Source organism: Watersipora subatra, chromosome 2, assembly GCF_963576615.1.
Source record: "Watersipora subatra chromosome 2, tzWatSuba1.1, whole genome shotgun sequence".
In the NCBI taxonomy this organism is placed as follows: domain Eukaryota; kingdom Metazoa; phylum Bryozoa; class Gymnolaemata; order Cheilostomatida; family Watersiporidae; genus Watersipora; species Watersipora subatra.
Window position 1 is genome coordinate 72405964 of NC_088709.1, and position 26088 is coordinate 72432051.

General features: G+C 34.8%; 1 protein-coding gene and 1 non-coding gene across 4 annotated transcripts in view; one reads left to right on the forward strand and one right to left on the reverse strand.

Moving 5' to 3' along the window:
• The window catches only part of LOC137386838 (uncharacterized), a 36173-nt gene extending 13083 nt beyond the window's left edge, over positions 1 to 23090 (reverse strand). The window contains exons 1-20 of one of the 3 annotated variants that reach the window (XM_068073004.1): positions 22993 to 23090; positions 22322 to 22452; positions 19244 to 19258; positions 18311 to 18566; positions 16453 to 16675; positions 15464 to 15629; positions 14327 to 14493; positions 13212 to 13358; positions 11798 to 11947; positions 8072 to 8299; positions 7557 to 7665; positions 6257 to 6420; positions 5252 to 5383; positions 4301 to 4409; positions 3757 to 3926; positions 3258 to 3471; positions 2284 to 2465; positions 1295 to 1460; positions 437 to 615; positions 75 to 222 (exon numbers count right to left, since the gene is read on the reverse strand). In XM_068073004.1, coding sequence (XP_067929105.1) covers positions 75 to 222; positions 437 to 615; positions 1295 to 1460; positions 2284 to 2465; positions 3258 to 3471; positions 3757 to 3926; positions 4301 to 4409; positions 5252 to 5383; positions 6257 to 6420; positions 7557 to 7665; positions 8072 to 8299; positions 11798 to 11947; positions 13212 to 13358; positions 14327 to 14493; positions 15464 to 15629; positions 16453 to 16675; positions 18311 to 18566; positions 19244 to 19258; positions 22322 to 22415 — 3019 coding nt within the window. In that variant the 5' untranslated portion in view covers positions 22416 to 22452; positions 22993 to 23090. Of the gene's footprint in view, positions 1 to 74; positions 223 to 436; positions 616 to 1294; positions 1461 to 2283; positions 2466 to 3257; positions 3472 to 3756; positions 3927 to 4300; positions 4410 to 5251; positions 5384 to 6256; positions 6421 to 7556; positions 7666 to 8071; positions 8300 to 11797; positions 11948 to 13211; positions 13359 to 14326; positions 14494 to 15463; positions 15630 to 16448; positions 16676 to 18310; positions 18567 to 19243; positions 19259 to 22321; positions 22453 to 22992 lie in introns of all 3 variants that reach the window. The other 2 variants (XM_068073002.1, XM_068073003.1) reach the window with 2 other exon arrangements.
• A 2645-nt stretch (positions 23091 to 25735) lies between these two features.
• On the forward strand, positions 25736 to 25807 carry Trnat-cgu (transfer RNA threonine (anticodon CGU)). Its single transcript has one exon. It is a non-coding gene; the product is annotated as a tRNA-Thr (tRNA).
• Positions 25808 to 26088: the final 281 nt, after the last annotated feature.

Consider the following 26088-nt stretch of genomic DNA (forward strand, 5'->3'; position numbering starts at 1 on the left):
TATTAATAGTTTGAAGGGGTGATGTTGTCACATGTTTAATCACGAGAATATGCAGCCCTCTGTGATTAGCTTACGTGTGATTGGCTCAATGATCCAGGACTTTTCAGCAGTCCACACAGTGCGTCCATCTCTCACACTTGAAGTCAAAAATGAAAGAGTTTTGCGAGCTGAGAGTCCATTAATGGTTAAGGTGCTAGTAGGATGCCCATCTCTGTTCATTGTCTAGGAATAGGAAAAAGGGGAGCATCAAGACAATGCAGCGCTATGGCTTTCTATGTACAAAAAACTCTTAACATTGAATAAAGTGTCTCTGCTTCCAGTCTCACTGTATTATTTTGATAACCCTGCATACTTTTCTCATTAAAAAATTGAACTTGACAACATAAAACAAAATTTATTTTTCAAAATTCATTAAAAGTAATCATAATAAACCTACCACATTGGTAGAGTCTCCACGGCCTGCTGGATAAGTTTCAAATGTTCCATCGTCTTGTTGCACCCTCCATTGAAATTCGTTGGGTGGTGGAGAGCCGCCTCTCACAACAGCATCTATAGTCGCTACTCCATTCTGATAATCCACACTCAGTACTCCATCAACTGAACCCACTCTAATAGCTGCAAAAACCGGATGCATGAATTATTTATAGTTTTGGCAGCATTGCAGTGGCTGTCATTGATCAATTAAAAATGATTTAAACTAATTCTGAATGTGGAATTTTCCATATCATAACAATTTTTTATACCTATAGCCAACATTCGCTCATATATAAAGCACTTCACGCTTGTAAATGTGAATTCTCATTATATTATATTATTTTAAAAGGTTGTTTTAAAAATTGTTTGAACACTATTTTGCTACTCCTAAATATATTATTGAAAGCATTATTGACTATTTAGATGTCGCTTCCAATTTTCAGTGTTTTTCAGCTCACAAACTTTGAGAGTCTTGCAGATAAACTTTATAAATGTATTCTGAAACCACAACTGGTAAGGTACATACATGATTGAGGCATAACGGCTTTGTAAAGACTATTAATATTTGTACTGGCATGTTAAAATTACATTTCAACAATTGAAAATGAATAGATTTTAATTTTATTTCCAACTGAAGTGTATTCACAAAGTTAAAGAAAAAGAACAATATTTTTATTATATTTGCCAAGACTGCAAACTTTGCTTTTTGTTAAAATGTTTGCAGATTAGAATATAAAAATCTTTTTTTAATGTTTACGTAAATAAAATTTATTAGCACCTTCAAATTATTCAAAAAAACATTAAATCTGTCACTACATACCATTAGGAAGCTCTGATAGGCTGACATAAGTGTCAGCGTTCAGGGTGTACCCATTAGACTGTGTGAGTGTCAGTCGGAACAATCTGGTGTTGGAGTTGTCAGGCCACTGATCTGCATGGATGCCATCAAATACTGCTGCGTAAACCTCACTGTTACCATTTGATGCCTATAAAAAGGGAAACGAATGGTTATGCTCTATTACATAATCCTGCTCAGTTTAAACAGATCCGAATGGCAGTTCTGATATTTTCATTATATATGGCTTGCCAACTGCATCCTTTCAATGTTCCACCACTTATTCCTCAAACCACGCAGTTCTTTGTTATAGATCTAATGTTTCTAACTGATTACAATGATCTATGTGTGAGAAATCCTTTGGAGATCGCGTATAATGTCTGCTTACAGAAATCCTCTGCTTGCAGAAGCAGAGGATTTTTGCGTGTTTTAAAAGCATTGTTGCACTAACAATGGCTCCATGATCTTGGCTGGTTATGTCTGAGTCCAGTGACAAGAGAATCTCGGCAACTGGAGACAAGGCCAGTTGCAGAGAGAAATGTAAGGTGGATGGTGATTCCAGTGTCACCAGTGACCACTTTTGGCAACTAAACCCCAACCTGTCGTTTACACGTCGGGCATTGCAAACCACTCGGCCACCGCTGATCCGAGCAACAGGTGTAATATCTAATCTAGTCTTAAGCTAATAGCCTCAAGCTATGCTTAAAATAATGAACTTGGATGTATTTTAAAGCTATAAAACTGTGAAGATTGCCTAAGAAGCCAAACCAGAGAAAAGGCTTTACCAAAGCCATCGGAAAGAATTTTGTTGGTTATTTATAAATTTGTGAAGTTGGCCTTTGAGAAAAAAACTAAAATGTGTTTTTTTAAAACTATGTACAAGAAATCATTAAGGTTCAGTTTTTTTTTCATAAGCAGCTGATCAGACTGGCATATAATACCAAGCTTTGCCAAAATTAGTCAAACAAACTCACGCTGTGGGTAGTCACATATGGGTCAGCTCTGCCAGGGCTTCTCAGCTCATTGGTTCCATCAAACGTCCAATAAAGGTCGGTTATGTCAACCTTGACATTGGTAATGTCACAAACTACTCTACCAGTCTCATTACCAGTTGGCTCAAAGCGGCAACTGATAGATGGTCGAATGAGAGAGGAATCTAGGAACACAGGCTCATGATTATAATGGATATAAAAAGAGTAAGTACAACAGCTAACAAGACCTTTAATATCTGGAATATATTTAGTATAGTAAAATACTATGTTCTGAAAAATCATTATTGTGGTTCATAAAGTATGGTAAAATTCAAAAGTCTATGATATAGCATTTCTATCATTGTAAGGTCATTTATACTATAATATTAATTTGAATTAAATGTAACTAAATAGCAGTATAAGGTATTATATAATATACATGATATTATATTATATCATATATTTCTCTGGACATTGAATAATTTATCTGCCGTGTTTTATTATAGAGTGCTAAATATATGCCAATACATAATATTATAGTGCATAGTGTTATACTCGCTTTTTCTTTTAAAGTTACAGTGTACACTCACATGATATTATGCTATAAAATATGAAATGACAATTATACATAATAACTGAAGCGTGTTTTGCTGAGGTATATAAGAGACAAGCAATTTCACAAAAAATCTGTTAAAAAGTAAAAGCTTACAGCTTTGTTAAAATGGTATTCTTAATGATGCGAATATGCATAGAGCTTAATATAAATTTATACCCTACAATTTCTTTTAAAGCACTGAATGCTTTTAACAAACCTGCTGCAGCTCACTATTTATAAACTGAACAGCTTTTTTGTTTGACTCCAGCTGTCTGGAAGGTCTTTGACTAATGCATATTGGATAGACCATTAATAGATAGATTGCTAAAAAAACCTTCTATCGGGTGAGTAGGACACTAACCAATATAAGTAGAATACTAACCAATATTCAAGATTGCACTGTCAACTGTAGCAATATCGGCATTTTTCACAGAAACAACTTTTTTGTCGAAAGACGAGTTGGCAGTCCAGCTCTCAAGGAACAACTCATAAACTGTCTGGACATCTTGTAGACCTGTCACAGAGCCAGTGACATAGTCTTCCTTTAATCCAACTACTTGGAAGTTGCCTGTTACTTCTACGCCATCGATATATTGCTATAAATATAAAAGATAACGTAAGTAAAAGGAACAGTGGTCAAGTCTTCAACATTCATCAACAAATTTGGCCCGTAGATTTGGTAATTTGTTGTGGGTATAACAATAAAATGTTAAACATACAGTAAGCTGATGCTTACAATCAGCTAGAGCAGGCCATGTAAAGTCAGAACCAGTTTTTAGAAATCATTTACCCTATTGAGCTAACAAGATAGAACAACTCCAAAATGAGTCAAATTTCTGTTCGAGCAGCAGGTTACCCAAGGAATAATGTATTGAAATTACTCTGTAAGGAAGGTCATCCAAGTGTTGTCCACCAATAGAATGAAAAGTTATAGAATAATTCTTGCCCTCCTGGAAATACAAATTCCGGGGCTCCGGCTGTGTTGAACGAGCATACTGGGTTGATCCAGTTTCAAGATCTCTGGCTATGATTTCATAATGCTGATTTCTCTCTGCACAGGAAGGAAAAGAACAGACAGTGAATCTACCTTGAAATTTATTGGACACCAAAACATGAAACTAAATATCAGTTCACATCTTCTGCCAATATGTGAGTAGAGAGTCACACAAGAGGCTAAAGACAGCGTCAGCAGCCACTGACCGTTAGTAACAAAAAGTTGAACTGATAGGTTTTTTTTCAAGATGAAAGAAAAATTTGGCTCAAAAAATTTCATACAGTAGCCCAATAACTTTAAAAAAACCTGTTATACATGTAGGTCTCACAATAAGGAATATTTTTCTAAATTCGACTTTGTTATACTTTCTGTCCTTATCAATAAAATTGATAGCAGTAAGTGCAAACTGATGGCAAACTCAGGACACTAACGTTGGACTGACAACTGGTTTGAAGCATCAAACAATCCATTCTGTGCCGTGTACTCTAGCCTGTAGTCTCCAGGATCAACTGTGCTAGAGGAGATGATTGTCAGCTCCACCTATATATAGTAGAAGATTGGAAAACCAATACTAGCAACAATCACATTAATATCCTAAGCCCTACTTTCAAGCAATGGCACAAATCGTTTTAAAACTACTTATATATTACTTAACAATATTTGCAAGTTATTTTAAGTAATATTTATATGTTTTTTTTTATAAAAAATAGTTTCTTAAGCACCAGAATACATTTTAATTTCTCAAATTTTTTAACTCAATCTTCAGAGCAAGCTCAACTCAATTGCTAGCATGTGTGGTGTATTGTACATTACAATGGCAAGCCTAATGCGTAATATCCCTCGGTGTATAAAATTTAACATAAAATACCTAGGGTACCTCTATTGAAATGCCTAGGGTACTTTTATTAAAAATATTTCTTTATATTAATTTTATCTTTTTACCCATTAATTAATTGTCAACTGGTCAAAAAATTGTTATGAAAGGCCAGGAAACAGCATAGTACATGGAAAAATTGTAATCACTAAAATCAAGTATGCTCTACTATTGGTCAATGGTCTGTGATGGCTTTCCTCAACTCATTGCAGGTGATTGCTGGCAATTATCCAAAGTGCAACTGGTAATGTATCTGCATGATAAATTTTGTAGTGAGAAAGTTAAAGCTATGAATTTGCTTACAAAAGCACAAATATTTTTTAGTAACTACAAAAGATTTTCATAGACACCACAAAATAATCAAACCTGACTTAGATGCCAAAGTATGCCTTCTTAAAAACTGTACACATGTCTTAGTGATTTCAACGAGCAGCTTTTTAGGAGAGTTGAAAAAATTTAATCAACCACATATAATAACATTTAAAACTGTCTTTTTTGTCATTCTTACCTCTACCACATCCAACTCTCCTTTTCGCACAACGTTAGATACAGTCACATTATGTCTTCCTGTTCCGTCAAAGAGCTCTGTGAGGACTAGTGACCTCTGACCCTCCGCCAAAAGAACCTCTGCCGCTGTTGCCTAAATAATCAGAAACCATTATGTCAGCTTGATAACCTGCAGTATATAATGCTGGAAATTTTTTGCAAGCCAACAACATTAACATGAAAAGTAAAAGAAAAGATGGTAGAGCTGCCAATTTGAAAATATTCTAGTAGGCTAAAAGCTACTTGTGAAGTATGGTGGTGAAAGGTGGAGCACGAAAATATCTCACAAAAGAAACTAGGCACACGCGATGGTAATACTAGTTTTGCGTAATACATTACCAAAGCTCCAAGAATGTTGATGATAGTTGGCTAAAAGTGGGCACATAGCAGACAATTTTATTTACTAATACACTTAACGAGTTCATGGCAATGCAGATATTTGTATTTGTAGAAAATTTAAATTTATTCGACAACTAAGCGTATGGATTAAGTCTGCCATATCTTCTTCTTCCTCTTGAGTTTCAACTACATGATGACTAGCTGTTGTCTCTGTTCCATATCTCTATTAATAAGTAGCTCTATTGAAAGCAAAGTGAAGTTCTTTGGTAAAAGCACATCTTTTGCTTTACTACTACATGCACTATTGCTATGTTATCATACACATATGAGATATTTTTATAGTATTACCTGCCTCTAAGTTTTTGGCACTTCGATGTCTATGAAATAATGCACTATACCTTTCCATACTAAATCACAGTACTACAGTATAATATTATATTGGATCGCAAATATAATACTTTAATAGATACTTTACATTAAATGATTTATCTATGAACATATCTATAACAGGTTTGGTTAGTTAACATGCAGTCAATCACACTGTGCGATTGCAATAACACGTTTTTGTTAGAACTGAACGTTTTGAAAGAACTGACAGCAAATAAAACCTCCCCAGTAGATAAGTTACCTGCTGCTTGTAGAGCCTGAGCTGATTAAAGTTGGTATAGTCAGTAGCATAAACAGTCCAGCGGAGAGTAGCTGTCTGACCAACAAACACGCTTACATCCCCTCGAGCTTTTACTTCATTTCGCACGGCGCAGTCTTCGTCTATGGAACCATCTTGATCGTCGTCTGAATAAATAGAAATAGTGGCAGTTCAACATATCAGCTGTTGATTGAAAACTAATATTGGAGGCTGTTAGTAAAACTAACATCTCTAAGTGCCTTCGGAGAATGAATTGTAATAAACATTGTGTATAGTGCTAATGCGTTTACCAGATATCTGTTAAAGTGATTTCACAGGTCTAAAAAGTTCAAGTTTAAAAATTCTAAGAAGTTTTTTAAACATAGCCAGTAAACTTGAAGATGGAAACCAAATGCAGTTTCTAAATGCTAGAACCAAACACACGAGTATGCACATATCTTAGATGATCAAACAGTCAGAATAGACCAAGGATAGGTTTGATATGGCTGGCAGCTCTAGTAAGACATTTTGACTGCTGAGTCTGTTTAATGAGATTTATCAGCAGGCTAGTGACATTCTGACTACTGAAGATGCTGAATACTCTTCACTCATTCCTAACATTCAGCTGGCTCTAAACATTCCTTAACGACTTCAAAGATTATGATGTAACCATAGCAACCAGTTTGTCTACTTAGTAACTAGATATTTTTAGAGACTATTTGGATATAAATATTGTTAACTTTCTTGTAACTTTTAGCTAGTAAAGCAGCCAGGATCTGTCAGTCACATTCAGCAGTCGGTCTGTGTACAATAAATATAGAAAGGCAGTCGGAGTTTGGTTCTCCCATAATTGGCAACATAAACCTCAAACCGTATGCCAACAGTTCTGTCATGAGAGATACTGGCTATTGTTCTACCCACATTTTATATCTCAACTAATTTGACTCGATTGGTGCCAAAGATAAGTACACATCTCTGGCTGACACTAGTGACATGGCCGCCATCATGTGGTTAATGGTGAACCTCATTTGCATTGTAATTGCAAGCTTTTGAGAACTCACAAATTTTTTTAATACTTTTATAAATTGAGTTTTGAGAAAATGGCAAAAAAGTTATAAAATATATATTATTACTATATTTTGAGTTTACCGCTGTTCTAAAAATGAGCTGCCAGAAAGTAAAGGAAAATTGAAAAAAGCAGTTTGAAAAAATGAATAAAAAAAGTGAATATAAGAAATAAAAGTTACGAGGAAAAAAAGTGTTGGGAAACTTTTCGTGTTAAATAGAAGAGACAACAACCAACCTTCTCCATCACACAACTCCTCATCTATTCTGGCATCACAGTCATTGTCTATCCCATCACCGTAGGCTGTGGGAAGTTGTAACACTTGTGTGCATGCTGGATTTATTACCTGCAATGAAACAAAAGGCGCCGTTTATCATTGAGACTATTGCTTGTGGCAGTATCCCTGAGTATACACATTTTACCATGCCAAAAGATTTGCAGAATCAGGTAACTCTTTACTTAAAATGTATTGGTAAGTTTAGGTTTCCTCAAAAGCAGCATGATGCAAATTGCTGTCAAAAATGAGCAGTTTACCGAGTTACACAACTTCAATTCAAAGTTTTCCTGAATGTGTGTACACTATGTAAGATAACAAATTTAAATTACAAAAATTGCACTGAAGGAAGGCACCAGCATATTTTAAAAAGAGACAGTGTTGTAATTTTATTCTACCCGTATAAATTATCATGATTCAGCCAATTTGGTCAGTGCTAACCTGTCAGGACATGTCAGTAAACAAGAGATAAACTGACCTGCAGCCTCATGCCACCCATATACGCATAAGACTCTCGATCTCCAGCACCATAGACAATGCACATAAACCTGGTGTCATCCAATAAGGTTGAGATAGTGTGAGTTCCTGACGTTATATTGAAGTAGGCTGTTACAAGGGCTGGTTTACCACCCACCGCTGTTGAAGGCACATCCTTCCACATGGTGTTAGGATAAGCTGTATTCACATTAACACCATCAAGTATGACCTGAAAAAATATACTTCAGTCTTTACTCAGAAAAGAAGCCTATTAAATGCTATGATTCTATTAAGAATAAAAGCCTGTGATCCTATTTTGTCCAATCTTTGCCGATGTATGGCTGACATAGGAACTCAAATTTTGAAATTTTGAGAAGATGACATACTATTGTAAAAAAAATCCTATTCTTCACCATGAAGCGTAATGCATGCGTGAGATTTTGATGCAGTAACAAATTTAAAAGAGATTTTAGTATTTAATTTACTGGCAGGGTACTAGTGAATCCTAATAATTCTGTGTAGAAAATTTTGTAGTATTTTACCTATTAAATAAGTTTAATCTTTGGAGTTATGCATTCGCTGTAAATCTGCAGTGATCAGCAAAATCAAATGCTGCAGGCCTTTACCTTATAAGCATACAACCTCATTAGCAGACAGAGGAGTGTTTCTCCTTTTGACATGGCTACCGTAGACATGCACTAAGTAGTGAGATAAAATGGTATAACAATTATGAGACATGAAGCTCCATGAAAGTAATTTTACATATCTTCCTATTACATTAAATACTGGCTACAATTAACATGCGTGAAGTAAAACTATTTTTGTACATATTTTAAACTGCACAAAAATTCTAAAACTTTAGAATTCCTTTTTAAATATACATCTAATGCTAGTTAAATGTAAAATTATTTGAAAATAAAAATTTAGAAGATTATAAAATTAGGCTTTTCATTGTTGTGCAATAACAAAAGGGTTTGATAGGAAAACACATAGTCTATGACTAGATCTGATGATTATGATCAAGCAGATGCATACCTACTTCAGGCCTTTATGAACTAAAATAGTTTTGTGAACAGAGGCAGATAAATACTAAATCACGCACGCATGCCTGCAGCTTGCCTCATTTGTGTCATGGTAACTGACTGGATAAAGACTTGCTGGTTATTATTTTGCACACAATTTGTTCCGCTCAGCTTGCGTAACTAGGAAATTAACTGTTATATCATTAATTATAGCCACTAAATAGTTGAAAGATAACTATTCTGTCACTAGGCAACCGATAAACCAGGATGTCTGTGTGTCCAAACCAGAATTTACGTAAGAAATGACTAATGCATTGTTACCCAATATTGTAATAGTACACAGATGTACGTGGTGAATTGCATAAGATGACCGAGGGTCGCATAGAAACGCTAGTGGAATGAGTGCTTAACAGAAAACAAAATTGTTGTTTATCCTGATATTGTAGCTGCCAAAGCTGCTCATACCATGGCGTGTTAAGGTGCAAACACACTAGGAAATTTTATCTAGTGCGTCATGAGGAGTGGAGATATCGCCTGCGTGTGGTACGCAGGTACGCGCAGGATAGCGCAGGATAGCGCAGGTACGCGCAGGATAGCGCAGGCATGCTCACAATTGCCAATACAATTCCATATCATCAGTTTCTTCGAAGTTGTTAATAAATTTAAGTCAATATGGTGTCTTTTAGACAATGGCGTAAACAACTTCTGCTTTTGTTATTAGGACAACTTACTTTCACGGATTCTACACTACAAGGAGAAAAAATAAAAAAAGATTCTTGTATTTTTAACCGTAATATTTTACAATTTTTATATATACTTCACTTTATAAAATTTTTTTATTTTTAATATAATAAATATTTACAATTCTCAAGATGGTCAACCTGTGCAACGATTGCCTCTCAAACGTTGGTTTTCAACTGGGTTTCTTTGTAATTTTTGTGTGTTGTTTCGTACAGGACTGCGTGTGCTCTTATTAAATCTATGAACTATTCCGTGTTCATTTTGATGATGTTTTAATCGTAGCAAAATAGCAAAATTTTGTTACTGTACTTATGGTGAACATTAATATGAAAAAATTAGCAGTCAGAGGGAAAAACCAACTAATCAAATTACATCTCGCGCGCGATAAAGTTGTAATAGAGAAAGTCTAGCGTTATCGCTCAGCATCAACTTGTTAGGCGAGTTTCAGCACAGATTGGCACCATGCCGCGCGATATCATGCTACATATTATCCAATGTGTTTGAGCTTTTACTCTTTTTTGGAACTAGGGCAAGAACCTTTTGATAATACAGTCAGCAAGGGTCAGCGAGGGTCCATGAAGGTCAGTGAGTGACTTTGAGAGTCATAATAACAACCAAGTTATGTAGCAAAGTTCTTTAGGTATAACATATATTTTGTAAGATGAAAAATGCTTATGGTTTTAATTCCTTCAGAATTTTCTAGAACATTATATAAATTTAGTTTACAAAAAAATGTTATATGAACATTCTTACTTTCTTGAGATGATGTTAAACTGCTGATTTGAGTGTACCAGCACAAGATTATTAAACATTGAAAATGGTAATATCATGATTACAGTCACTTTACTGTGTGCTTAAAATTCAGTTTTCCATTAAATAATAAATGTACGATTTCATCAGAAATAAATTTTTAATTCACACATTTGAAACCTAAAATTTATAGGCTGTTAAAAAATAAAGATAGCAAATATACTTTTCTTTACTTATAAAGGCTAAACAGAGTTTACTTATGATTTTGAGAAATTTGTGTTTATCTTTTGTAGGGTTTAGTTTCTAAACCACAAATCATTCAATTTCAAGTGCAGACTAAAGTTGTGTCATAAGTACTCAACCACAATTTTGTCGGATGACGTGCGTAGCTTCAACTATCAACCACATGACTGGCTGTGTCCTGTTGAGAAATATCCTGGTCTATTGTTGTCAACCTAATAAACCCTCAAGATGTGAACCACAAGGTTCACTTTTGCCTCCCACACACTGTCTATCACAGATTTTTCCATAAGATTTTGGCTATGGAAGTCCTAATCTAAGACAAAAAATAAAATGAAGAAGATATTTATGTAGTACTAAAAATTTCCACCAATCCTTTTATTTAGGAGTCTGCCAACAAAACTTTGACTTTTCCCTATTAGAAAATTTCTATTAATGTGAAATCTGAGTTTGTTTGCATTCCAAGTCACAGAGTTCTAATCACAATGTATATCGGCTCAGTTTGTTTATTTATGCAGCAAAAAATAATACGTCATAATAGGTCATACAAGCATATGTTATATGAATGTATGTTATATGAACATACATAGTAGGAACACGTGTCATATAAACACGCTTCATATAATCATAGTAAGTTAAGATGGTCGAATATCTTCACTCAAGGTTTTCATGCATCATGCCTGTTCTCAATTCATGGCAATTATAATTTACTTATAGCTTCCAAAGATTTATAAAACTGGAGCAGTCTACAAAGCAAAAGTATATTTTCTTGTTTATTTATTTAGTCTTTTAGAGTCATTCAAGTGTCACATTGCGTGTTACTAAACATCATGGTAAAGTTTAGTTAAAGTTCACAGTCTATGAAAAAACTAGAGCAGTTCTTTATTGCCTATTGTTAGCATTAGTCATTTTTATGGTCAAAGAATAACTCTTTTGTCATACCATATATTGACCTCATTAGTCAACAAACTTACCGAGTCTATTCTGTCACGTCTAACCACAACTGTCAGATAGTTGTCATACGCTTGTCCATCTGTGGCAGCACCTGACCAAGTAGCAGTAGCAATTGTGTAGGCTTGTGCATACTGTTCCTCTGGTATAATCAAGGTCATCGCAGGGTCAGCCTGTAGACAACAAGCATTAGCATTGACAAGTGTTAAAATTAATTCAATATGGAAAATTAAAGCTATAGGAGAAAAGGTGATTATTCACTTCTGGTATGTCCTCTATACTGAACTTTACTTACGTAAAACATTATAATTCATAGAAAACTGTGCAATCGATGACATCACTCATTGAATGGGTTATTGATTCATGCTTGTATGGAACAATGTTAGAAAGGTAGACAAAATGCTAGACACTCAACAATATTATGATAATTATGCTAAGACTTCATTAGCACATAAACAAAATTGTCATTTTCACTTAAAAAATGAAATCCCAATATGACTTTTTACAGCAAAATATTGGAACAAAAATAAAGCAAAAAAACTAAATGATCAAACTGTGAAGGTTGGTTTTTATATAAACTGCAAGTGATAGTGACAGGTTTGCTGGACTACTGCCATGAAATGGGGATGGGGATGGTATGGCCATACAATCACTGGCAACCCAGCTTTATGTAAACGCAAGCCTCATCCTGCAATAGTTTGCTGCGTGAAATTACAGTTGAAGTCGCAAAGCTGACATGGAACTATAACAAACTTACTCTAATAACAGCTTTATTTTTATAAAAATTTAAACAAAAATAAAAAAATATATTTTTTATAAAAAATAGGTGAAGGTGTATGCAATTTTGGGTAAAGTGTTCTTTTTGAATCTTCAAGTTTTAGATCCATTGTCCAAATGGATCTGATAGTCAGAAGAATTTTTTAAAACCGAATTTGTCAAATCAGTTTCATCTTTCGAGAGAGATTAGTTTTGCGAAATACTTAACCCGAATATTTTGAAGAGACAAAGTATAAGCACAAAATATAGCTCTTGACCGGCACATGACCTTCACAACGAAATGTTACATACATTTTATTATTAATTTTTTATGTACCAAGCTTATCTCTGAACCAGTAGCTTTTGAGAATGTATTTTTCATCAGCAGTTTAATGCACATTGTATGTGTAATTATGATAGACTGTTGTGTTTAGTAGTTGGCAGTGATACAAGATGGAACAAAAACAATTCCAATATTTCTCATCAGTATTAGTAAAAGGTTACCAGAATTGACTTGCAATCTATGCCATAACTTAATCAAAACAATTAAAACATAATTTTTTAGTGTAATTTTCATTCAAGGATGCTGAAAAAGCCAAAGCTGTGTTTGCAGTAGCATATAGCAATAACTACTGTCAGAAGTCAGCATATAGCAATAACTAGTGTCAGAAGTCAGCATACCTGTATGAGGGCATTGTTTCCATTTTGGCTCATTACAACAGTAGCGGCCATGACAGGTTTTGTAGCTGTCACAAAATGTGGGGCAGCAGTAGATATCTCGAGCTGTATGCTTCCTCCGGCATCACAAGGGTGAGGGAATCCGTCAACCTAAATAATAATATGATTTACAGGTAAACAGAAGTCCTCAAAATTTAAAAAAAAGGTAAAAACAGTTAACTAAACTGTTAGAATGTCAGCTAGTGAAGCAATTTCATTTTAAATGACAAAAATACTCTTTATTTAGCCATATTTGTGGCTTTGATAATTAATCAGATTATTTGAGTTCTTTGAATCTATTTGGGAAGTTTGAATCTAAAACATACTTCTCACAGGCTACACTAGGGATATCTCAAATATATTACAGGTTAAACAATAATAAAATTAACAATTTACAATAATTTACAATACAATGCGAACAATTATAAACACTTTTTGCTCTAAAGTGAAACAATTTGTTGAAATAGTAATAGCAACGCAATGATTCGTAAAACTTAAAAAGACTCAGACACAGACAATTTCAACACGAAATAACTGATAAATATGGTGTTATTGTTTCTATGAGAGAACATATAATTTATACACAAACCGGAAACTTGTCAGAACTACAAAACACCTTTCAAAACTATAAATTTGCAGACAGCTTTCGTCGCTAATTACTTTCAGCTAAAAATTAAAGAACACATTAAGTTTTATGTAAAGTGGTATTTTTTCTGGTTTAAAAACAATTGCATCTTGAAATTATTACAGCACTTACATAATAAACTGTTTTTCACACAATTTATAATTGTTGAAGGCAAAGCAGGTTAGTTACATTCATTGCTTCTTAATTGTATTGACCAGCTACCTTTGGGAGGCAGCAGATAGTTTGAATACAGGCTGGCCTCATAAAGTGCCTACCATGGTCAGATCTTTATCAACATTTTGATATTCATGAAATGTCTACCAGCTTTTTTCATTATATTACGTCTACAAACCATCTGCGCTGCTTTTGCCTTATTCTAGGCTTTATGACATGCAATATAGTACCTGACAGGAAGCATCTGATAATATTCACAAGACTGAATTGATAAACTAACCAGAACTATGGTGCCCCTCTGTTGACAAACGATCTTGAGTATATCAGGTCTGTCCGTACGTCCTGGAGTGGGAGGCACAGCAAACTCTCTGCCCCATGTAGACACAGGTGGTAGCTGCTCTACCAGGAGGTCCCTTGAATCTCCCGAAACTGAGGTTCGGCTGTTTCCTATGAAACAACAAATCAAATTTTAAGGTCGTAACTAAGTAACACACAAAAATGCTTTGCATTTGCTTCCATAAACAGGATGTCTTACCACACTTTGAGCTATTTTGAAAGCGCCCTTCCTGTCTAGGTAGAAAGGATTCCAAAGGGCAATGGCATAAAATTTAGCCTGTGTGAAGGTTGAAAAGTTACCTCGGGCATATGCAACACGTGTAGCCTTGTTAGCCAGTCTAAAACTTCAGCGGTATTATGGAATATTTACAATTTTCTATAAAAACTATAAATGAGGTATTGGCAAAATTTTATTTATAGTGTAGCCATTTAAAACAATAAAGAGAGAGCAATGATATTATAAAGCATTACTTTGTTTAGCCTGAAGATAAAGCTTACACAAAACCTTAGCAGATTTTATCAGAAAGGTATTTTTCTATCATTTGAAATTGTTTTTGATGTTTGAGATGATCTGATGACCAGGATGTTTTAAGAGTAAAATGGGCAATACTTGATCATGGTTAAAACGCTCACATCAAGTGAAAGTGCGATTATGACGTCTATAGTTGCAAAAAGACTGACAAAATAGAGACATGTAATTCCACAACTTGAATGCAATAGCCGATATTAACTGTGACAATGATAGCAACTAGCTAAATCATTTTGCAGATATTTTCCTTGTAAGCGTTTTAATAGCAATCAAGTTTAATGTATTTTAATCTTGAAACATCGTGGCAGACAAATCACCTTAAACATCAAAAACAATCACAAATGATTGACGAATATCCATACTTAAGGATACAATCTCCTAAAGTTCTGTGTAACTTCATCGTTAAAAGATCTGTAGTAAAGTAGATCATATTCATTTGTCAAAAAAAATCTGTAAACTACTTCAAACAATTTTAATAATTTGTAAACAAGCTTTTATAGATGTAAAACTTGTCTGAACACCTACATGATTGTTATAAAGTCAAATATTTACCGCTGAAGGCAGCGCAGCGCTTCGAGCACTGTATCCTGGCACCAGAAAGGTCTCCTTGTGGAACAGACTTCCTAGTGTTACGATGTTGCAGCTGCACGGATTGGTACTGACTTAGGCTGGCAACAACAACATCATTAGCTCCGTAGGTTCGACCTTGGAAATCTACCTGCAATGCATGAAATTCTAGTATTCAACCAAAGCCTTGAAATAATAAAAAACTGCAAAACATAAAAAAGTTTTGAAATCTCTAGTTTTAACACATTAACACTGTTGAAATATTGTTATTAAAAGTATCTGTTCTGTTATTTTCTTTTTGCAAAACTTATTAGTTAATGAATCATACATTTTCTGAAGCTTGCAATGCTTCTAGACATTTAGCTACGTCATCATAGTCCTAATTATGTTTGTTTGGCAGGTCTCGTGAATCACGAATAACAAAGACATTGATAAAGCTTGTAGTTTCTCAGTTTTGGGGTTGATGACCCGGCATGCAACAGGTGATTCCTAGATGTGTTTGATATATCAAGCACGGACGGCTATGATAGCTTTCTACGCCTCATTAGTCGTCAGTGCCTACCACAGAATAGAGCAGAATTGGAAAAGTTTTTTAAAGTGACTCATTTTTTTAACTCCTCTGAAGGAGATAGATATTGCATGTCTGATTTCATGTTAGTATAACAATTGTGTCATCGTATAACTTATTTGATTTGTTTAAATAGTATATTATTCTTTTTATGATAAAACTAAAAAAAAAACTAATTAGCAGTTAGTAGTCAAGTAGCTTCACTCGATCTTTCACATAGCCACAGCCGAGGTTTTAGTTGCAATAATTTTTATACATTATCTTTGAAATATTGAAACAGATACTGATGCAACGTTCAAATGTTCAATGGTTTTAAACAGTAATTATGTTTACTATAGTAATCCATCTTTTCCTTATGTTATAACATTAAAGAACTTACAATACGGTAATTGGTGTTTGTACCTACCCTTAGCCCGACAACATCAGGGAGGGTTATCGTAATTTCGGTACTACCACCCTCAACAGCAACAGCTCCTAGCTGAGAATGCTGGTCTTCAGCAGGCATACCAACAGCATAGTACTCAGTTCCTAGCAGATGGTTGGGTATGGCTATAAAACCCTCTGAAGAGAATCTCTGTGGGTTCACTCCGTAAACGACAATGGGTGCAGTTGCCAAAATGTGTATTCCTCTACAAATAGCAAAAAGCATTTTTTTTTTGGCAAAAATGACTGACAGTGATAGTTTATTTTAGAAATTTCTTCTATTTGTAGTTTTTAAAATCTAGTTTCAACATTTTTAAGTATATAGATGTATCAAAGTGATGAAGAAGGTATCCGTGCAACCGATACACATCCAAAATTCAAAGATACTCTTGTAGGAATCGTTAGTCATTAGGAAAATTACTACAGCCAGGTTCCCATTCAGTCATAAGAAGTAGTAAGCATCCAAATCTAATAAACTCTATTTATTTGGCAATTTTAAACCGAAGTAGGTTCACAAGTGAATAAACTGTCAGTCTGATTTTACCTATTCCAGTTGTGTTGTGCTATAGAGTCCCAATATCAATGAATTTCTTTTAGTTACTCTTGCTTAAGACAGCAATTAAACTCTTTGGAGAACATGCATTTCATTTGCTAAATACTTTTCTGTAAGATTCAATCTTTAAAAGACAATCATCTCAATGAACCAAGTTTTGCAGTTTTACAATATTTTTACATAGATTTGCACCATTTTTAAGGGTTTTACATAGCTTCCGGGCATTGCATCATGCTATGATGGTCCAATCTTTGTCGAACAGAAATGTGATGGATGTAGAGTTTACCACTTTGATTAACTGGTTTCTCCAACAATCTTACATATGAGTTTGTTAGCTATAAATTTCACAACAAAGAAATAAAAGAAAACTGTGACCTTCTCGTGGAGGATTAGTGAAATTTGCGTAATCTCGAGGTGTGTGTGTATATATTAATAGAATTCAAGACATTCGCGGAAGCCAACCTTTGTATCGAAAACTATGTGGTCTACGATGACGTGTGAAATCTAGTTAAATATTATGTTTATGAAGTGTGAGCTGATAATTCCGTTGGATTATGGACATCGTGATAAGACTGGTAGCATCACTTCTTTGTTATAGGACATTACGCAGGTCTGTGGCAATGTGATTAGATTATTCAATTGTTAGGAACTGTGACAGCAAGAGAGAATAGCATTGCACAAGTTTCCTTCATGGTGGATTACAAACCAAAGCTTTTCACGGATTTTGGTTCTGAAAAGGGCCTTAGAGAGATGAACCTTTAAATATCTATTTTGTCGTAATAAAGATTTGTAGTTGTTTCCACAGCACTTTACTAAATCCTACTAATAATCCTGATAACACAAAAGTGAAAACATTTACATTACTTCCTCGCGTAAATGCGGCCTACAAATACACTTGCCATTTTCTTGAATGAACTATCCAACTCTTAAAGATACTTGTAAATAACGGCAGGCAGAGTAAAAGCTAAGTTAGATTTACATGTAATATCAAAGGTAAAAACAAAGCAGAAAATGAACCAAGATCGCTGGCAATGCAGAAATGCTTCCCTTATTAGGCATATGCTTTTACTGCACCGTAAATAAGCTATTATTAATGACAGTGTGATCAAAAACTTTTCATCATCATTCCACCTGGTCGAAAGGCTGCATACACTGCATATTAGAGACTTGAACTACTCTGCAAAAACATAAACTGTCGTTCCATAGAATCTGTGAGTGAGCACCTGAGCTTTTGAACTAAATGATCACAAACTTTTGTCAAACTATTGTAGAAATCCAATCAACTTACTTATTACTAATGCTGCTGCCCACATGCATCATTGTCTGTGGGAAGTTGACTTCAGTGACATTTCCTTTGTTGACAATGACTTCCTGTTTCATTTCGACTCCATTTTCCGAAATAAGGGGCAACCGAACAATGACAGTTACCGGAGTAGGGTGGTGAGTGGTCAAAAACAGCTGTAGTTCAAAAGTAAAATCTGGTCTTCTGGCAGCATTCTCTTGGAAGAATATAGTAAATTCTGTCCCGACAGCATCAACTGGTGCTACAAAAAAAGCCAAATGTCAATATATTGTTTTCATGAAGGGGAGTGGACGTGACAGGGCATTCCAGAGTTTGCATTTGTAGCACATATCAACCCGATGGTCAAAAGGACTAAACGGAGTCGATTGTCGGATCAAATCTGTTGTTGGTTTTTGTCAAAGTTTGGTAGCAAGTTATTAATAATAGTTGGAAAAGAGCTGTATAACTTCATTGTTGAAGCTCTGGAAAAAAAACTGGTAAAACACCAAAAGCCTACATAGTAGAGAGTATGTATACACAATTCCTTTAAATTATAACTTAACTAGCCTTTTCATTATTTCATAAATACCAGCTGTGTATACAAGATAAATCTTGTTCTATAATTGTAGAAGACCAGGCTATGACATGCCGCATGTTGTAACAGCCATACACCAGCTATACTATGCTTAAAGTTACACAGCGCTCACGCAGTACTTACACTGTACTGTTAGTGACAAGTTTCTCCAGAACTATTATTGTTTTGCTAGTGAGAAATATTGTTTTAGCAAACTTAAATTTTCAAGCAATAACCAAGAGCAGCAGCAGGTCATGCAATGAAGCAGCGTTTAGAAGGTGTAACTAACTAGCAAATATTTGGTGACTAGCAGGAGAAAACAACTTTAGAAAAGTTATGCACTTCTAGCATTATTGTACACTCACCGTCTTTATTGGAGGCTGTGTAAGAGAGAAGTACATTAGTCTGAGTTTATATACTTGTGTTTTTGTACTAGTCATGCTTATATTAATTGAAATTGTCTCTGACCCAATCTAAAGCCATTATGAGTTTGATCATAAAATGCAATGGGAATTAGATTTGAATTTTTGTTCACTTTTGGAGTGAATTAAAATTTATAAATTAACACCCAATGTAACAAAGCGATTAAATAAAAAAGAACACAAATTTTATGCTTTGTATGACCTTTATTGGATCAGATTCCTGAAGCGCAATACTTGAATAATTTTAAAGGAAAATATGTAAAAACTATTCCAAGAAACTGGGAGTTGAAATTTGGGATATTTGAAGACACTCTTGTGCGAGTCAAGTAATTGAGTTCCATAAAGTTGAGTCACAGTTTTTAGATCCACAGACAAAATTATCGGAGAATATTGTGGCGTTGAAAATAAGCTGTTTTTATGCTCAGGAATGACTTCAAGGTAGAGCCTTAACACAGCACAGATAACATGACAACCGCAAGCGGTGCAGTAAGCGCTGCTAAGATGTTTGGTCAAAGCAAGGCAGTGTTGTAATGAGATTACCGCTGGTTTATCTGCTATAAGTACGGATTACTGTAAGTGATTAGTGATAAGATCATTCCTGTAAAAATAGAACTTAACAACCAGTTCCTTGAGTTATAAAGCTCTTGGGAACCAAAGATAAATTATTGATTTTGTCGTGTAACACAGTATAAAGAATAACATATAACAAAGCAATAAAAACCGTATAAAAAGCAATGCGTTTGGCAAAAAACTATCCAATTTTTGAATGCTAGGAAACCAACTTTTTAGCTGTTTGACACAGACTTTTTCTGCTAATATTTTTATATTGGCTGAGATTCTTACTAATAGCTTTAGGCAGTGCACAAAGCTATTAGTAAGAATGTTATCCCGCTGTCATTGACACAGCTGGATGTTGCCATGACTGGTGATATTGTTTAAACTTTACAAAGTATAGCAGAATAAAGGATGTAAAGTACATGTAATGCACATCTGTGACTCCACCCCAACGTGTCATATATATTGAAAACCTTGAAGGCTGGCAGTGAAGTCAACTTGATGACTAAACACTCTGGAGATAAAAATCCCAGGTCACATAAAAAGGTTATAATCCTATTTATATTTTGTTGCGTGTCATTATCTTTTGGATTATCAATGGAGCTTGGCAACCACATCTAAGCCTAATCCTGTCTTGCTATATCCTGAAATAATCGCTCAACAAGAGGCTTTCCTATACAAGCTATTTAGATCTCGTGCATTTCTTTTTAACGATTCCTGAGAATAGTGTGAAATTTACTAATTTTGTAAAAACCTGTACAACTATGATTACTGTAGGTAGGCCTACATGGCTAGATTAAAGATGGCTAGATTGGCGCTTACGACTAAGAATGCCATTTAAACAGAACATTTTTATATCAGCAGCCATACAGTGTTTTTTATTTTATCTATTCGTATTTTACCAGCTTTATTAATCGTAAGACTACACAGCTTCTTAGTTGGCTGCGTGATTAGGAACAAAGGCTATTTCTAATAAATTTGTGTTTTTTCATATCACCTTTGGAAACATTAGTTAGCGGTACTTTCTTACACAATACCAGTTGGTATTTTCTTGCGAGATTGTGTTTTAGGATTTTATGTCATATAAATTATTGACCAGAATTGATCTATTTAGTTACATGTATGTAACACTGCTTTCTTCAGTTACAAAGCATATAGTGATGTCACAAGTCAAACACTTGAAATTCAGAAATTGTCAACAACAAAGCTAAGATAAAAACTTTTCCCCCCCTGTGTTATAGCTTCATATTCGGCTCCTCATTTGATAAATCTGCATAACAATGGAATTTGGTATTCAAATTAAGAAAAGGTATTTAGAACTTAGCCTGCCTGGAAGTACTTAGTATTAACTAGCATGGCTTCATTGTACTGGTAGGAGTGTTCGCACACAATCAATTTTCAGTTGGTACATGAAAAACTGTTGATTTTTTATTCATCCGCCGTGAGAGAGTCTAAGGCTATTTTATTCTAAATTGACTGTTATTAGGTAGATTTCTACAAGTAGCTAAAAAATCTAGTATGATGGATGGTTAAACCTAAAGGTCCTTTATTCTAAACTCTACTATGCACGCAAAATTAAATAAATAATATCATTCGATAATCGCAATCAGACAAAATTTTGTACAGGAAATCTAAAAACACTTTTTATTTTACTCTGTCACAAGAAAAAAGCTATACAGACTATACAAACTCTCTCACCTCAGTTGCTACTAGATGTTTTTAAAGTTTTTGTTATAAGGGAACCAATAATAACATAAAAGAGTGTATTGAAATATTAAACTATTGCTATCACTAATTAAGCTTTAGTTGCTTGGTAGTAGTGCATTTACAGTATTAACAGATAGAAAGAAAGCTGATGAGAATGGAATGACAGTGAAACCTTAAACTTAGTTTAGAAGTCGTCAGCTCAGTCAGAAAATACTGTTTCTATAATTTACTATTTCAACCTCTTTTGAGGTTAGAGTGACCTGAAAAAGCCCGGATTTGTTATAAGTGCTGCGACCTCATCTCACACTTGCTAGATGTCATGTTAAGGTCATATTTACAAGGATGCTTCCAACAGTTTGATCAGAATGTGGTAATGATACACATTCTAGAAGGGAGTCACAGCCACTTTTAATACACAGTTTCTGTGTATTTTTAGTCGCTAGTTCTATCCTCAGCGAGAATTCTCTATAGAAAGGTAATCTACCGTGTAATGTCTGCTCATGATTTACATGAAGAAAGTTCTAGAACAGAATTATCAGTAGTAAGGCAGTAATGTGAAAACTGACTCAAAAGCAATTGCTTGTTTGTGAAGCAATTCTTTTCAACAACATAAAAAAGGTGTTTATAAGCTGATTAGGAAACATGTTTAAAAAACTCGAAGCGACAATCATGAATAGATGGTATGTAGTTTCCAGCTACCAATAACATTCATGGAGATCATGCTACCACTTCTGACAATTGAAACAACAGTTTACTTACATGGAAGAGAAGCCTGAGCATTGCTGAGTTGTGCACTAGACAGTAGCAACAGTCCAGCTAAGATTATGGATCCCATTCTACCTCTTTTCAGCATAGACCTCTTCAGCTTGAAGGTAGATGCCAACTGATACCTGTTACCAACCAATATTATACTTAGCACTTCTTCAACCCGTCTTAACTTAAAACTTGGCTAGCGCCTAGACAGGTTTGTGATTTATGGAAGTTTTTAATGCTTCTGTTTTATGTTCTGCATACTTTGGGGCTGGCTAAATAATATAGAATGTGACCCAGCTATCCAATATATATGGTTGATTTAGGTAAACTAATAACCATACCATTACTACAGACACAGATCGTTATCGTAATAGATCACTATATCATAATAATCAATATCGAAATGTTTTTTGCTCAGAACCCAACAGCAAATTAATAAAAGAGCTGCGTAAACATTTGCAACTCAGCTCCTCAGACTATTAAGTAGCGCTTTATTAACATAAAAAGCTTTCTAAAACGGAAAAAAGAACACTTTTTAAACAATTAATTTGCTCAACTTATTAGAATCCCCATGTGAAGGCAAAATATTGAATTAATTTTGAACTAACTGACCTGACGGGTACTGTAAATTAATGCTAGACAAGAGGAATATAGAGAGGTCAATGTAGCAAACTTACCAGTTCTATGTTGTCCAGCAAAGTAGTAAACAGAGTCTTGTGTTTTGTCAAATGGTTGAAGTCTTCAGCTTGAGCAGTCTGTTGGCAGCGGCATGTGCTTTTAATTGATATTAAGAGAGCCAGGCAACGCTTATATACAGCCTTTACCGCAACACCCATTCAACGATCAAACCGCATGAGTGCGGGGTAATGATCAGTTGTCATGGTAACAGAAATGACTATAGCATATGATGGTTAGGATAGTGTGTGACGTTTAGGGCTGCTATGTGGCGAAAAGTAGAAAAAACTATAAGGTGAAAAGTTGGAAAGCGTACATTAAGAGTTGGTGAGCGAGTGGAGAAGTAATGACTACTTTATAAGCATGGTAGGATTGGTCTGTTGCTTTGTCTGTTACCCTATCAACACTTTTATCTTGAGCTTCCTGTTTATTACTTTATTGGCAGAAATTTCATTTCGAAACAAAATTTTATTCAAATTAAGTCATGCAAGAATATATGGACAGGGCAACAGTTCGTTAAATAAATCAAAAAAATGTCTTGACAGTTGTAAATACCTTTCTCTGTTAAGAAAACAGACATAAGGTAGAACATTATTAAAAAGCTAGGGTAATATTTTAAAAATAATTGCTAGAGATTGGATGCAATTTCTTCATATCACATGAGCTGAAATGATTGGGAAACCTTAAACTGCTGCGCAAAATGAACACACGAACTATAGAAGATCTTGAAAGCCATAATTGAATTGGTTATTGAATTGAACATAACTGAATTAAAACCTATCGGTGAAAAATTTATATTTCATTCAAGTATGGATCTAGGAATATACTTAATATTATAAAAAAGTTCTGATGGTTAAAATGTTTTTTTTAAGAATTTATAGAAATTTGTGGTATATTGAAATATACAGATAACAAACTTTGCTTATAAAGGCATGTTTATATCTATATTATAAATTGCCAACTGCTATCCAACAATTTTAAAATACACATATGCCATTATAGGCAACAGAGACATTCATATGGGTTTGTCGCATGACTAAATTTAAGAATACAGCAAAACATAATTCTCTGAAGAAAACAACAGTTTATGTAATGAAAAACTTAAAGCTAGCTCAGTTATTGACATGTTGAAGTTTTGCCTTAGGCTGTTTACCATTCATACCATTTTTGCTGCGAGAAACATGAAAATCTAGTTGTAGCACCTACTATTAGTTGCAAGTGATGCTCAAAAAGCAAATCCACCTGTTTGCATTTGTCACAAGAGTCAACACCCAAGTTGGCATATAAGCACCCTAGCAAACACTATGATGTCATATTCTATGTCAATATAAGAATACTATCCAATATGTTCTGCTTACCACATAGGCCGCAAGCGAGATTATCGACAATGAAATTTTAGCCTACACATATACCCGGAGTAGCCACCAGTGACAGAGAAAAACTTTCCTGAATGAATGTACAGCTAAGTCTGCTCGTATGCTGTACGAGATTATCTCTGCAGTCTTGTGGGTTGATTTGTGAACCAAGTTTAACAACTTCGATAGTCTGTTGAAATCATACATTTTTAAAAATAGCCTTGACATATCGTAAGAGTATGACTAAAGTATTACTAGTGACAAGGCTTCATCTGAACACACACCGAGGAACCTTATGCTGCAGTTTTCTTGCTTGACGTCCCCGTAGATGATATGAAAAGCAGCCATTTTAAATAAAAGAAAGCGAGTAATAAAGGAACTCGATATTTAAAGGATACGCCTACCTACGAAGCCCTAATCTTATAAGTAAAGGGTAGCTCGATAAATCGGATTAGAAAGTGGCTGAAACATAACATAAGTTCCTTGTTAGTTTTTTTAATATGGCCTTTAATCTGTGGGATTAGTGAGTAATGAGGTTATGAGGTCATAGATAATAACTTAGATTTGAAAGCTCTTGAAGAGCTTAAACTTGCAACATGCTCTCCTTTGTAGAAGACACAAAAGCTCCGAGTTTGTATCTTTTTCGCTACAAAGTCGCATAAACAATGTCAATCAAGATTCAATTGTGGTCACAATTGTGTAGGCCATGTTGTTGGCTAGAGCTTGTGATGGCTAATACCTGGCCAGGCCTGCCAACCCAAGAGTGGGAAGGCTTGAGATTTGGTTTTGGGGCAATTGATGTATCAATGATAGTATATATAAAATTGTGGAACTTGGAGCAAAAATCTCACGCATTTCCATTTTTTCTTTGGGGTGATTGCGTGAGTCTCACGCCCGATGCGTAAAAGTTGGCAGGTATGGCCCTGGCTGTCAGACAGAATAGCCTCAGTAGCCAACCAGCAACTAGTTCATGAGAATTTAAAACTGGAACAGAATGCTTCCTCAAATTGTCTAGTTGTTGTTTTTAAATTCCTGATTCAACTTTCTAAAGTCTGTAGACGAGTAGGCCTAAGTTTCTAAGCATTGTTCTTTTAGTGAGGATATTCAGTTTAAAAAGTTATATATCATCCCTCTTGTTTATTGACTGGCTGTACATGCATTTTCAATTTGCATCAACATAGTTGTTGTGATAGATTCTGTCTCGACCTGCTTATGAAAAATGCATCATTTTGGTTAAGAAATTTATTTCGTAATTTCTTTGTCACTTTAGAATCTGCTCATGATTGACATCGCGCGCACAATGATCGACACAGCGCTAAACGTTTAGGCGCGTAGTCGTTACTCGCTGTGCAGCGATATGGACATTGTTATCATTACGGCAGGCACGTAAGCCTCTATAGCTCAGTGGTAGAGCACTGCTCTCGTAAAGCAGGGGTCGTGGGTTCAAACCCCACTGGGGGCTTCTTTTATAAACGATGAAATGCCCTCTGGCATGACAATAATAAATGTATAAAATTAAGTGTCCTGAGATTTTGGAATAATAAACATGAATAGCAACAAGTAGGCGTTCAATGATTTGTGCTTTTTCGGCATGCCTTCCCAGTGATGTAATTCGGTGGCTATTCACAATTAGCATACTGTATTAGCACAAACTATAATGAATACAAAGAGCTCACTTTGTCATATGCCACACACTAAAAATTGTAAACTTTGTGTTTTAGCACACTCCTACTTCAGCATTTA